Source organism: Lutra lutra, chromosome 18 (genome assembly GCF_902655055.1).
Source record: "Lutra lutra chromosome 18, mLutLut1.2, whole genome shotgun sequence".
In the NCBI taxonomy this organism is placed as follows: Eukaryota; Metazoa; Chordata; class Mammalia; order Carnivora; family Mustelidae; genus Lutra; species Lutra lutra.
The window spans coordinates 37,008,752-37,023,068 of record NC_062295.1 but is presented as its reverse complement, the minus strand read 5'-3'; the positions used below and the strand labels follow the sequence as shown (position 1 = coordinate 37,023,068).

The following is a 14,317-nucleotide window of genomic DNA, read 5'->3' as shown; positions in this document are numbered from 1 at the left end:
GTAGCTGGGTACCTATCAGTTTTATTCTGCTGATCTGTGCCTTTTGAATGAATTGTTTAATCCATTGACATTTAATGTAATTATGGCAAAGGTAGAATTTACATCTGTCCTTTGGATGTTTGTCTTTTATAGGTCTCACATCTTTAGTCCTCTTTTTACCCCCACTTTCTTCTTTTTTAAGTGAAAATTTTCTAGTGTACCATTTTAATTTGCTTGGTTTTGCTTCTACTGTATTTTTTTCAGTTACTTTTGTTAGTGGTTGCTCTAGTACCAACATTTACTTAAGATTTATACTGGGGGCGACTGGGTGGCTCAGTTGGTTTAGCCTCCAACTCTTGATTTCAGCTTAGGTCATGATCTCAGGTCCTGGGATCGAGCCCCACATCAGGCTCTGTGCTCACAGGGAGTCTGCTTGAGATTCTCTGCCCCCGACCCCAGCTCATGCACACATACTCCCTCAATCTCTCTCTCTCTCTCTCTCTCTCACACACACACACAGACACACACATAACCAAATCAATCTTTAAAGAAAAGGCTTATACTAAACCTCACTGACATATAGAAACTTTATTCCCATACAGTTCTATGGCCTCTGCCCCTTTCTGTGCTATTATTATACATGCTATGTCTGTATATCTGTACTGTTACAAACTCAAGAATACATTTTTTATAGTTACTACTTTATAGAACTATATGTCTTTTAAAGAAGTTGAAAGAGGAAGGGAGAGCAAGTCTATTTCTGGAGTTTACTGTGTTTCCTGCTTATGTACTTTTTCTGGTCCTCTTCATTTTTTTTTTTTTTTTTGTGGGTCCAAGTCACCACTGGGTGCCATTACTTCACCTTCTCCTTTGTGCTGTTATTGTTAAATACATTACATTTCTATACATTATAGGCCCAATAATACAATCATATACATACTGTTTTATGCAATCGCTTTTTAACTCAGACAAGAGAAGAAAGGAGAAGACATGTGCAATCATACTATCTTTTATAATTACCCATGTGTTATCAGCTTTGTTGGTACTTTCTGTCTTTTTGTGTGAATTTGAATTTCTGTCTGTATCACTGGTTTTCGACCGGACAGTCTTCCTTCCGTATCTCCTGTAAGGCAGGTTGGCTAGCAATGAATTTTCATGTTTCTGTTTATCTCAGAATGTCTTTATTTCACCTTCATTTTTTGAAAGTAGTTCTACTGAACAGAAGATTCTTGGTTGGCAGTTTTTATTCAACACTTTGACTACATTGCCCCATTATCTCCTGTCCCCCAGCTTCTTTCTGATTAGAAGCCAACTCTTAACATTACATGAGTTCCCTTGCCCATGATTTCAAGAGTTTGTCTTTGTGTTTTTGACTCTGAGGTGGGTGGATGCAGACTTGGTTCCATTTATCTTACTGGGTGTTTATGGAACTTTCTGGGTGTATGGATTAATGCTTTTGATCAAATCTGGAAAGCTTTAAGTCATTTCTTCCCCTGTTTTTTCTGCCTCTTTCTTTCTCCGCTCATCCTGGTGCTGCCGTGACTATCTCGCATACGGGTGCTCTATACACTTATCAGATTCTCTCTTCTTTTTTTTTTTTTTTTTTTAAGATTTTATTTATTTATTTGACAGAGAGAAATCACAAGTAGGCAGAGAGGCAGGCAGAGAGAGAGGAGGAAGCAGGCTCCCTGCTGAGCAGAAAGCCCGATGTGGGGCTCGAACCCAGGACCTGGGATCATGACCTGAGCCGAAGGCAGCGGCTTAACCCACTGAGCCACCCAGGCGCCCCAGATTCTCTCTTCTTTTGTCATCATTCTTTCTTGTACGTGTTCATTCTTTCTTCTCTGTGTTTCAGATTGCATAACCTCTCTCGATATCTTCATGTGCCCTGATTCTTTCCTTGGCCAGACCCAACGTACCGTGGGGCCCCTCTGATGAATTGTTCATTTTGCCTATTGTATTTTTCAATGCCAAAACTTCTCATTTGGCTCTTTTTAAATAATTTCTATCCCTATTGATATTCTCTGCTTGGTGCAATAGTGTCATCTTACTTTCATTCTTTAAACATAGCTTCCTTTGGTTCTGTGAATATATCATAATAGTTGTTTTCAGAGTCTTATGTCTGCCAACATTTGGGCCTCCTTGGAGGCTACCTGTTTTTTGTCCCATGTACGGCACACTCTATCCTGGTGTTTTTTTTAATTAGTCATTTTAGTTAATATGTTGTGCCAACTCCAAATACAGATAGCCTCCACACCAAGGACTGTTCTTGTTGTTTGCTGATTTGTTTGTTTCTTATTTAGTGACTGGGCTGGACTAGTTCTTTGGAAATCTGGTTCCTCCACAGTGTGGACTCTGATGCCACCCCTGAGAAGGAACAGCCTTAGGGATGCATTCAGGCCCCCTGAATACCAGGGATGACGATGGTCCCAGCCAGGCTTTCTCTGTCTCTTTTTCTCACTCCCATTAAGATTCTGAATGGTCTGTCCCTGTTGGTACCACACCCAGCTCTTAACCTCCGCCACTGGCTGGCTGTATTACTTTTCACAATCCCCCCCCCCCCCCCCCGCCCCGGGCTCTCCATTACTCCATAGCTTGCACCAGTTAAAGTACAGCCCTTTTGTAGGGGCAAGATATTGTCAATCTGAATTTTGCTCTGATCCCAAGAGGGCTCTCCTGAGCTCTCTCTCTTTCCCTGGTCCTCTCTGTTAAACTTCTGGCTGGTTGATTGCCTCACTTGTTACAATCATGGAACTACCAGCTTCCTCTTAATTTCTCATCCCAAAGAACCCTGCTGTTTTCAGCAATGCCCTTAGGCATGCTCTGTTCCAAACAAAGCCTTTCCCCTAAGGACAGCTCCAGAGCTCTCAGTTCTAATGGACTGTCTCTCTCCCCTGTGTCCTCTTGCATGTCACAGCACCAAAGCTGGGGGTGGGGATGATGGCCTTCCTCTCCCATAGTGACCTACCCACTGTGCAAGCAGTGTACTGGGTGGACACAGTAGTCCCTGGGCTTCTGAGCTCACCCCTCCCAGTGTCCATCATCTTCCCTACAAGCTAGCCAAGGTAGGGGCATCCAGGGGTCAGTATTCCCAGCCCACCACAAGCAATGTAGGTCATTCAGCCTATGGGTGAAGACAAGGTGAGCAAGGGAACCCAGTTCTCTCAGCCATACCTGCCTGAGATAGAGCTTCCGTCACACTGAGCTGGGGGTCACGGGTGGGGCTTAGATATGGGTCACTGTTCAGTGCCTCCGACTCTTGCTGTTCTTAGAGAAATTTAGATTTTTCAGGAATAAAGCTTTCTCCATTTGCTATATGTCCTCACCACTATTTCCAGAGACTTTAAATGCCTGCTTCTAAAATAGCTTTGCTCAGTTAAATCATTCTCCCACCAGGAAGAGAATCTGCTAGCTCCTCTCCAGCCATTCTGGAAACACCTTTTCCATTCGTAACTGATGGTCCTGATATTCAGAGGGGAGAAGCACAATCTTCCTAAATCTGGCAATGATGACTTCTGGCCTGGCCCCTTAACCCCAAATTCACAGAAACAGAGTCAAAGTATGGAACTGTAGACAGAGCCCTCAGAGAGATCAGCAACGGTCCCAGAGAGAATGACCCAGGAGTGGGCACCTATCTCAACTAGGACTGGGTTTGGATTTCAGATCGTAATCCTCTCTACCGGAGGCAGCTTCTAGGTTTAAATCGACTGCACGCCAAGATGTCAGGCATGAAGAGTAAGGCACATTCTGGGCCCTGGGCTTCATCAAGAGTTTAATGCCCTCCCCCTCCACCTCAGCCCCCTTTGCAGAGCCCCAGGAAGGAAGGAGGCAGAAACCCCGTGAGGTCCTGGCTGGAAGTTCTCTTCTGTGAAGCTAGTATTTCACTAAGAAGCTAGTGATGCTGTCCCTTTCTCCACAGGGTATCTTTTGACCCATTTTCAGGATTATTGCTTAAAGGGGACATTCTGCAAATGGGCTCACAGGAGCCCCAGGACCTGCCTGATCGGTGCGGCTCTGAGTCAGGCACTTGGTGTCTCAGGACACCTGCTGTGGTTCCTTATCTTTCTCCGGTTGGGAATAAGAAGGTCTGTCACCAGGTTTTCACACAACTGCATAGCAGGACTACTCTTCAAATCGCATGAGAAAAACTGTTTTCAAAATCCAAATAAACAGTTTTCAAAACCTCTCCTGCTCCAACCAACTTAGACCAACCCCCTCATACCTAATTAATTCCCTAATAATATTTGACTCTTTCATCTTGCATATATAATGCCAAAAGTGTTGAGCTTATCTCTGTTAGCCATTTGCCAGGCATCTGTGCACCTTTAGAAACTGCCACCGCGTCCAATCACCTGCTGTCCTTCTCTGGTTTCCTGGGAAACCAACACACATCACTACTTCATATCACACAGGAAACTTAAAAAAGAAAAAAAGGATCCTGCAGTATTGCCTTTTTGTCGATAATTCTAACTCACTAAAATACATCCCCATTAAAAAATAATAATGTCATGTAAACAATAAACAGAGCAGGCAGAGCGGGGAGGGTGGCATTTGGATTTGGGGCTCTCTCATGGAGGTGATGCCGAGGGCTGAGCAGGAGCCTGGAGCCTGGAGACTGGATTTAACGTCTACTCTTAGGCTCCTGTCTCTCCTGTCTTTCTGCAGGATGGTCTTCTCCTCTCACAGGGGCTCTTGGCCGTGTCTCTGGGCCCTGCCCACTCAGGGCGCACAGCCAGTGCCCAGCTTTGCCACCCAAAAACCCTGCCCTTCCCCATGCCCTGCAGAGTCCCAGGGAGGATTCTGATTGGCTCAGCTTAAATCGCATGCGTGCCCATGAACCAATCATTGTTTAATGAGGGACAGGCCATTCATCCCGTGGACAAGGACAGGCAGAGAAGGATCACTTTCTGAAGTTCATTTGGGAAGGTCACAGCCCAGACACACACACTGGGATATCACTGTGAGTCAGACAACCACAGGACTGTCTCCTGCTGGGGCCTCCTCTCAGCACCCACATCTGTCACAGACCCCTCTCCATTCCATAGGACTTTGAGGTCTGTGCTTGAGAAAACATATAATGATAAAGCTTCTGAGCCTTCTCCAATGAGACTGTATAGTTCATCACATAAACAGGCATATGGGGGTGGGACCCATCCCGCATCCGGGCTGGACGTGCCCGTGGAAAGGTTGCCTCCTGCAAGGACGTGGGAGTCCCTTCTAGACCTGCTGCCTTCTGGCGACTGCGAGCTGGGCTTCTCCATGACCCAACAGCAGCAAGAGGAGTGGGCAGGGGTCACAAGACGGGGGAGAAGCAAGTGTTGGACAGGGCCACAGGGGACTCCTGCGTGTGGCCATTTCCTCCGATCAGAGACCTGACCCTTTATACAGCTGTCCTGGAAGGTATACAACGTGTTTCGAAAGAGGCTTCGTTTCTGCCACCTTTGGCTGTGACACCAGCGCTGGGTCTGGCCTGGCTCCATCCCCGGTCGGTATAACCTGGAGAAGGTCACATGCTTGTGTGGGTCTCAGTCCTTTCAGACACAAAACGAGGAGATTGAATCCAGCTGTTCCTTCTCACGTTCTTGCTCCCATGTATCCCTCGTGGTTGGGATGGACGGTGCATGGGGCGGCCTCCGAGCACCGGAGGGTACAGTGCAAAGAGGGTGAAAATCTTCAACCCTACATCCGGTCTTCAGCTAACCATGACCCTGACCCCCGTGTGTGGGACCTGCGGTCCACATCCTGAGTGTTCTGGGCCTTTCTCAAGAGGGGGCTGCCCCCAACACATCTCCACGTGAGCTCTTTGCTCCTGAACTTGCAAAACTTACAGCCAAGACGGGTGAAGAAGGGACAAACCCAGCTCAGAGGCTGATAACACAGCTGCCACCTGATCCTTCAGGTGACCTCTGTCCTTGTTCCTGTCCATCTCGATGTACACAGAGCTTGGTCTCAAAGCCCCACAAGGCCTCTGGAAAACAGAGGAAGAACAAACCTTAGCTGCTGGAATTACAGCTATCGCATCTCTTATCTGCAACTCCTAAGGCCAGATCCACTGAAGAACTCCGTGTTTTTCGGGTGTGGGAATGCATGGGACATTAGGTCACGGCCCCGGCAGGATGGGGCAGCATCACAGATCAAACCCATTAGCATTCCTGCAGCAAAACCAAACACTGTTCACACTACACATTTTCACATCAGTTCAGCTCGGGGTTAGCTGCCAAACTAGCCCCACGCAGGTCAGGCTTGGGGTGAGTTACAAAAACAGCCTTTGGTTTGCAGAGCACGGTGGGTCTGGGACTGACCAGCGGGGGGTTTGTGACACGAAGGAAAGGCTGGAGCAGACGGCCAGTTCCTGGGCGGCTCCCACCCGGCCTGGGACACCGGCAGCATGACTGCTCTCTGAGCCTCTCTCTTCATCCCTAAAATAGGAATAAAAATCCCCAGCTCACGGCTGCTGTGCAGTGTCAGAGACTGGATGGGGGTGTCACTCGGTGTGCACAGCGGCTGCTAAAATGCAGGTCGTCCTGGCTCTGTTCCACCATCACTGTCCGCTGGTGGCGGAGCTGGGTGCCGTCCGCGTCCTGAGATGTGTCAGGGAGCCCTTCATCACACCTGCGTTTACACAAGCTCCGACTCACGGAGAAGCAGAGAGACCACAGACACGCTCTGATTGGGTCGAAACATAAACAGTTTACGTCTCACGTCCTGAGGAGTCCCAGCTCTGTGACTTATTGTTACTTTCCTGTAAACGTTCCAGTGAGAGCCAGATTTTCAGTCTGTGTCTGGAAAATCCCAGGAGGCTCCAGCTCCCCATGATGTCCGAAGGGACATCTGCCCACTTTACTGGCTCACAGGACACAGCGCCGACTCCTCAGGTGGAGAACAGCATTAGTCCCTGGGTCGAGCTTCCTGCATGTGGGTGACACGGGCCATGTCCTCCCCATCAGATGGGGGAGAGTGGCTCAGGGCACCAAGGGACCCTCTCTGGCTTTCATGAGTCTCTATACAGACGACACATAGAATGGAGGCCAGCAGTCAGCTCTCTCCCGCTTCCCTGCCCTCACTCCAGCCTGACCACCGATCAGAATCCTCCCAGAGCTTCTAAGAAATGCACATTCCAGGGCCCTGCCCCAGACCCTCTCCATCAAGACAGCAGGAACCACACCCCGAAACTTCCCTGGTGATTCTGAGACAGGCTTGGGGGCCTCCTGACACCCTCTGTGGAGAGGGGAAAGGTCAGAGCTCAGGCACTGGAGCCCAGGGAGGAGGCATGCCGGGTGTCAGGGACAGAGCCCTGCCAGGGCATCTTGGAATGGGAGAGGCTTTACCCAGCCAACTGCTCCTGTTCCCTCACCTTGAACTTGAAAGCCTGGACAGGCGCATGTTTCTGGACCCATTTTTGGCATATCTCAGGTGTCCGCAGCCTCTGCTCCATCCCGGGTGGGGCAGGGAGGAACCCCCTGTGTTTTCAGGGTGTGGGGCATGACAGAGAGCCTAGCCAGACTGCGGGCTGCACCCCAGCAGGTAGCAGGGCTCCGCAGAGTTCAAGAAGCCCCCAGGGCCACAGAGCACCTCTGGGGCAGGGAAGGGTGGAGCTTCCACTGTCTTGGGAAAACGGCCTCCATCCACTGTCCCAGCTGGCATTGCTTCTAGTGATTTAAGATCAACCCCCAGAAACCAGGTATAGAGACAATGTGGACTAAATGTTCTTCGTGGAAACTTTGGATTTATTCTATAAAAAGAAAGGAAATGAAACCCTCGCAGACTGGCCTTCCCAGGGCGGGCTCTTCTGTACCACTGGCGAGAGCTCAGGTCTCTCTGGGGCCTGGGGAGGCAGGGGCTGGGTGCGTCCATGAGAGCTCATGGCTCGCTAGGGCCTCGTTCCTCAGCAGGCTTCCCCCAGAGGTCTTCATGGAGGTGACAGCACGCGGAATTTGTGTCCCATGGAGGATACCCCTTGCTTCTCTCCTTGTGTGCTCAAGGCGGGCTCCCCGTGCCCGCCTACACTGGAAGCTTGGGCAAGCCGAGGACCCTGGGCCTTTCTGACTCCCCCCACCACGCAGGGCTTCTGCCCTGTGAGGGCACAGAGCACCCCCTGGAGGCTATGTTGGCCTGTCCTGGGGCAGAAGAGCAATGTAGACCCCTCCTGCGACAGGCTCAGATACACAGCGGCTCAGGAGCAGCTGGGACAGCACATGGTCCCTGTGTAAACACAGGGGAGATGCTGAGCTCAGCAGGGGGCGGGGGGAGCTGTCAGTCTGGGGAGGTGTGGGTGCTCCTAGTGTGCAGGGTGGGAGTCGGGGGAGGAAGGGGCAGAGGGTGGGAACTGACACAAACCTTTCCACTTTGGGTTGCTAGTTCTGGTCCTGCCTCCTGGCCACTCCCTGCTTCCAGCTCAGCCCTGCTACATGTAGCCACTCCCCCCCGGGACTCCCCTCCCCCTGTGGCCACCTGTCCCTCCGTGGCTGTGCCCCCCTGCTCCATCATGGCTGCCCTTCCCTATTGCTGTCCACCCCTCCCTCCAGGCCACCCCATCCCTTCCCCCATACTCGCCCCCCCCCCCGCCGTGTCTGTCCTTCCTCTCCCATGCACCTGCTCACATCTCATTGTCCCCCCAGGGCACTGACTCCGAGTCCGAGGATGCACCCCCCCAGCACTCCTTCGTCAACCACTACATGAGCGACCCCACCTACTACAACTCGTGGAAGCGGCGGGCCCCGGGCGGCCGTGCCCCGCACAGGTACGAGGCTGTGGCGGGCAGCGAGGCGGGGCCACACCTGCACACAGTGGTCACCACGCAGAGTGCCGTGTTTGCGCCCATGGGCCCTGGCGCCCGGACTCCACTCACGGGCTTCTCTTCCTTCGTGTGACGGCCCCAGCGGGGCCTCAGCGGACCTCCCAGCCTCCTTTTGTTAAGACAATCAACTCCAATAACTGAGCTCAAGCTTTTGTTTAAAGAGAATTCTGATAAGTGATGATTTTACCTACTTGTGGACACTAGATTTCAATTAGGAAGGTATTTTTAACGGCTTTTTGTAACATCGCTGCAGGAAGCGGGTTTCTTTGTTTTCTTTTCTTTTTACGAGAAGGTGTATTTCAGTGGTGCAATGGTGGGAAGGCCTCAGACCCCCGAGCCCCCCAGCCCCGGGTTTCTCGATCCCGATGCCTGACTAGGGAGGCTGCGGGGGGAGGAAGAGCGGGGATCCAGGGAGCTGTCCGCCCGCATCCAGGGTGCTCCTTCCTCTTCTCTACCTCCTGTGCCTCCAGAGAACCAGTCGCACGCCAGGGTCCCCATCGGTCACACCGACCAGCTGCGCTCTCGCCACCTCCTGGGGCCACAGAGTGAAGTCTGCCCTGGGCTGGGCCCTTTTCCACCTGACGGCATCCACCTCTGAAATATTCTCCCTCCGCAGTTTCTAGGCAAGGAATCAGCATCCAGGTTCCTGGCAAGGGGGCAAGAGATTGAGAGGTGGGGTCCTCAGACCCGGCGATGACTCCGTTGGTCTCACCCTGTGTCATTGCAGTGGTGAAACACCGGGGCTTTTTCTTCCTTTCTCTCCTTAAACCCAACGGTGCAGAGCAGGAAACCACCCCCCGGGGCCGGAAGCCGCCACGCTGGCCCTCACTTAGCGAGCTAGCTCCTTCCCGAGAACACAGCACACGGCCAACCCTGCTAACCCAGAGAGAACCAGACGGCGCTTGCAGAATAATTGCTTGTTGTGTAAGACGTGTGCATTGTTAACCAGAGTATTTTTTAAATCTTTTTATCTTTTTTTAAAATATGTCACATGAAATGAATGAGTCTCTGCTGTCTCCAGGTGCCTTTTTATTAATTGTTTAGCTTTGTACATGAGAAAGACGACAAGCATCAGTGTCTCCAAATAAAGCAAAACAGCTCTGAGCAAACGAGGCCCCAGCTTGCCTCCTCCTCGCCAGGCCTCCTGCGCAGGTAGGCTCCGGCCTGCCTCCGAGCACTGCCCCCGGGGTCTGCTTGCTCCGCCCACTGCACACTGCCTTGACCACCTGTGCTGCTGCTGTCCCCGCCCCCGACCCCAGCCCAGCTTCTAGCCTTAAAGGGTTTTCTGGAAACGTTTTATTTCTTTCCCCCTTTGCTATTGTTTTGTTTTCGTTTTTAGCTACATGAAAATAGCATGAACTATGTTGAAAAATCAAGAGTCCAAACTGTAGCTGTGGCCCAGCCGTCACATTATTCTTGCAAGAGGGTTTAATGTGGCCGACTCTCCAGGCCAGAGCCTAGGTCCAGGTGTACGCTGTGAGCCGCTAATGCCAGCCCGAGTGTGCCCAGAGCTCGGGGATGGCCCAGTGTCCCCACCTCACCAGAAGGAGTGTGGCCATGACACTGTCCAGCCATTCTATTGACACCCCCAAGGCCCAGGGGAGCGAGGCAGGTGCCCTTCTCCCAGGTGACCTGCGGTGCCCTGAGGGTGGGGGAGCCCATCTCCGGGCCACGTGGAGAGCTCATGGTGCCTACTCCACTGTTTTCCTTCTACACCTCCATGGCAGCCTCTGCTTTCAGAGAGGCTGCCTGTGGCCCCAGGAGACCGAGGAGAGTTTTGTGTTGGGTGAAAAGCCCCTTTTCAGTTTTTCCGAAAACTAGAGGGTATGCAAAGGTTCCTTTCTCTCTCTCTCAATCCCCTCCTTTTCCTTCCCTCCCTTGCTGCCTTTGTTTTTTGAGTGGAGGCAGAAATATTCTAAACCAAAAATCCTAGACGCTCTGCCCAAAGCCACCTGTGTGTGAGAATCACCCACCGCAGTTCACTGGACAGGATGCCCCTCGGGTCCAGAGCCTCCACTCCTTCCTCTCCGCGTCTCCACCACCGGGAAAGGGGGCAGGAAACCTCGAGGCTGCAAGCGGAACTTCTTGGAAGAACTCGGACAAACCCTGCCTCCTGTGCACTTCGCTCTCTAAGCCATATGGACTTTGCTTTAAATAATGGGGGAAAGTGTTAGGACGTGTTGGAATGAGAACGATTTGGTTTGAGTTGTGTTCTTTGGTTTGCGGGTTTCTGCTGCGACATGACATTTTTGGGGGGGGGTTCCTTCTCTTCCTTGAGCTTTCTCTACCTTCCCTGAACTTGCTTTTTGTGGAACTGAGGCACCGCAGGCTGTGGATGGACTGTCAGCATCCACCCTCCAGCTGGGCCCTCGGGAGAGGTTGCACCAGGGGAAGGGAGGTTTCCAGTCTGGTTTCGGCCTCCTCCAGCAGTGCGCGCCTGGACCAGCGTCACTTCCCGGCCTCTCACCTTAACGGAGGAAAAACAAAATATCTCACACGAACAAGCAACATTTCTTTAACCAAGACAAAAGGGAAAGTCTGCCGCTGGTCTTCCTCCTTAGTGACGTCATCCAGGTGCTCTCCAGTAGCTGAGCCCCGCCCATGCACGCCCTCGGGTGGGTCCCTGGAGACTGCTCCGACAGGTGAGCAAGAATGAACCCGCTAAGCGGCCAGGAGGGGCCGGGCTCTCTGTTGGAGCCGCAGGGCTGGGCATGCACCAGGCTGCCCCTTTCCGCTGGGCACCAGCTTTCCCAGACAGGTAAGCGGCGGGGCAGCTGCAGGCAGTCCCCACACCTAGCCGGCGTGAACCACATCATCATGGCCTCACCACCTCTTCCTGGATAAACAGGCCCACACCGATCCCCTCCTCCCCCCAGCCTTCCCCTCCACTGCTCTCACTGTCATACTTTTAAGAAGTACCCGAGAAAATGTCGTAGCAGAGGACGGTGTGGCCTAGGGCAACGAGGGGACCCATGCCCCCACGAGCGCGGGACGAGGCCACACCGCCAGGAGGAAGGGTCGTGCGCGCGCTCTGTAAACGTCTTTGGATTCTGGGCTTGTACTTGATCACGACTGGACTGAAGCATGGTGTTTGCGTAACGGATCGTAGCATGGTTTCTAGTTTTTACAAACTCTTGGCACACAGTGTAGTTATTCTCCCAATGAGCAATCCATCCGCGTATCCCAAGCTGGCTGTCCTTAACGCAGCATCCCTGTAGCATGAACAGGGTCGGGAAGGCAGAACCACCGCAGCCATCCGTGAACCGAGCTAGTCCGCGGAGGCACCCCTTATCACCACCCCCAACATCGCCTTCTGGGTTATCCAGAGCTTAGGTCACTCCTGGAGTTTTCCCGACAACGTTTTCTGGAATTGTGCAGAAAACCAGATCTCATTTTAAAAAAAAGAAAGAAAAGAAAAAAGAAAAAAAAAAAAAACTTGTAGGAAGACAGAGAGGTGCTATGGGTACGATTTTTAATAAAAACATCATTTTGTTCCTTATTCGCTTGTGGTTTTCTTCAAGAATCGATGCAATGACTCATGAAGTCTAGGGCTGTAAAGATGAACCCCAGTGCGGGCCTGAACCACACACACAGCCATCCCAGCCCCCACTTCTGGTGAGACGCAGGTGCGCACAGACAGCAGGGCTGAGGTCAGAGGGATTTAGGCTCTCCCGGAGAGACGGACGTCGGGTGGGGGTGAAGGGGCACCTGGCCATGTAGGGCCACCCCCTGCCGTGCTTTCCAAAGGTTCCACTGCTCTCTACCAAACTTACCGTTGGTTGGCGGGAATGCAGCCCGCAGCAAGGCCTCCCTCCTGAGCCCCCAGAAGAGGTGTCTCTCCCCACATCCCCACCTGCGTCCCGGAGTGGCTCTCCATCGAACGTGGTGCGTTTCAGAATCACTGGGAGCACACGCAAATCCCAGTGCTTCGGGCACACCCGGACCGACAAAGACAGGATCTCTGAGGGCTGGGACAGACATCCGCTTCTCTTTTGAAAAGCAACCCAGGTGATTCCCATGTGCAGGCCGGGTCTGGGGAGAGGCAGGGCTGCTGGCTGCAGGGAGCACAGGGGTCCAGGTCTCAGGGGCACCGGGGCCTGTCCTTCCAATTTTGCCTTCTTGCTCCAGAAGCCAGCTCTGCCATCAACAAGCCAGAGGTAAGAACGTTTTCGTTTTTCTCTTTTTCTCGCCTCTATTGACCACCTAATTTCCATCGTCCATAAATAGAACCTTGAAATCTCCACATTTCCAACCGTCCCCAGGATTTGACATTGCACCTGCGCGTCCAAGACAGCGGCTGGTTACTGAACACGACCATTTGCCAGGCGGCCTTCTGTGTTCTTTACTTGTGTTAATCCACGAGACTCCCCCAGGCCCTGGGCAGCAGGCACAGTCAGGGCTCCCTGTTTGTAGATGAGAAATCGCCCGGAGAGGTGCCAGCCACCAGCTGGCAAGGGGCAGATCGGGCTCCAAACCTAGACGGCTGGGGGCGCGCAGAGCCAAGGTCCTAAGCCACAGCACTGCCTTTTAGGAGGGGTTTTGCTCTCCCCGAGGGCCCGAGATGCAGGGCCTTCAAAAAAGCGGGTGCGTGCCGCCGGGCACCTGGCTCCGGGGAGCCACCGGCGCGATTGTGCGCAGGCGCACAAGAGGCGCCCTGTCTGCGCATGCTCGCCTCCCGCACGCGGAGAAGACGTGCGCGTTCTCTTGCCCCGGCGGCGCAGAGCTTCCTCAGGACGGCTGTCCTTGTTGAAAAGTTCCTGGAAGGCCTTTCCAAACGCGGCGTTCATCGCCAGGAAGAGAAGCCCCACCGCCGTGCTGGGTGACAGGTAGGTGGACCGCCCCAGGCGGGAAAAGCAGCATGGGTGAGAGCCGCAGCCGGGAATTCTGGCTGCGCGGAGCCTCGGTCCGTGGGGACAGGACTGGCGACGGGGAAGGGGGAGGAGCGGAGCGCGGCGGGCTGGGGGCTTCCTGCGTCCCAAGTCCCGCAGAGCCGGGCCCCAGAGAGCCCAGAGTGCGCCTCCGTGGGCGGGAAGCAGTGGGGACCTGCCTCCCCACGAGCCAGGCTTCCGCGGAAAGGAACTGGGGCTCTAGCTCCTCCTGTCCTTCACCCAGAGCCCGATCCACAGGATAAAGGGGATCTGGGCACGGCCCTCCACTAAGCGCCTCGAGCAGAGCTGGGCCCCTGGGCCAGACATGGAGAGGGGAGGTTCGCGCTTTGGCTGCCTTTCCGTGCACACCTGCGCCCCCGCTGTCCCTGCGGCATCGCCTCTCCCCCAGGCTGCACTGTACAGGCCAGCCTCCCAGGTGACAAGTGCCCAGGCTAGGCTATGGGGAGGGAGTGGCGTGCCTGCCCCCTCCTTGCAGCCTGAGGGTCCAGCAGCAGAAGAGCAAGCTGGAGGCGCCTCTGCCTCTCATTAGGGAGATCGCCTTCCTTTGTGCCAGTGTGCAAACTGTTCCTGCCAATGGGGCACGCTGGGGACCTTCCCTCCATGAGTTCCATTTGCGTTAGGTTAGCCTGAGACTGTCCACCTACTTGCAGCG

General features: G+C 53.2%; 1 protein-coding gene across 2 annotated transcripts in view; it reads left to right on the top strand.

The window, feature by feature from the left end:
* Nucleotides 1–12,275, top strand: part of SDK1 (sidekick cell adhesion molecule 1) — an 888,974-nt gene extending 876,699 nt beyond the window's left edge. For both annotated transcript variants that reach the window (XM_047713403.1, XM_047713402.1), the window contains one exon: nt 8,598–12,275. In XM_047713403.1, the coding sequence (XP_047569359.1) occupies nt 8,598–8,849 (252 nt within the window). In that variant the 3' untranslated portion in view covers nt 8,850–12,275. The remainder of the gene's footprint in view (nt 1–8,597) is intronic.
* The last annotated feature ends 2,042 nt before the right edge of the window (nt 12,276–14,317 follow it).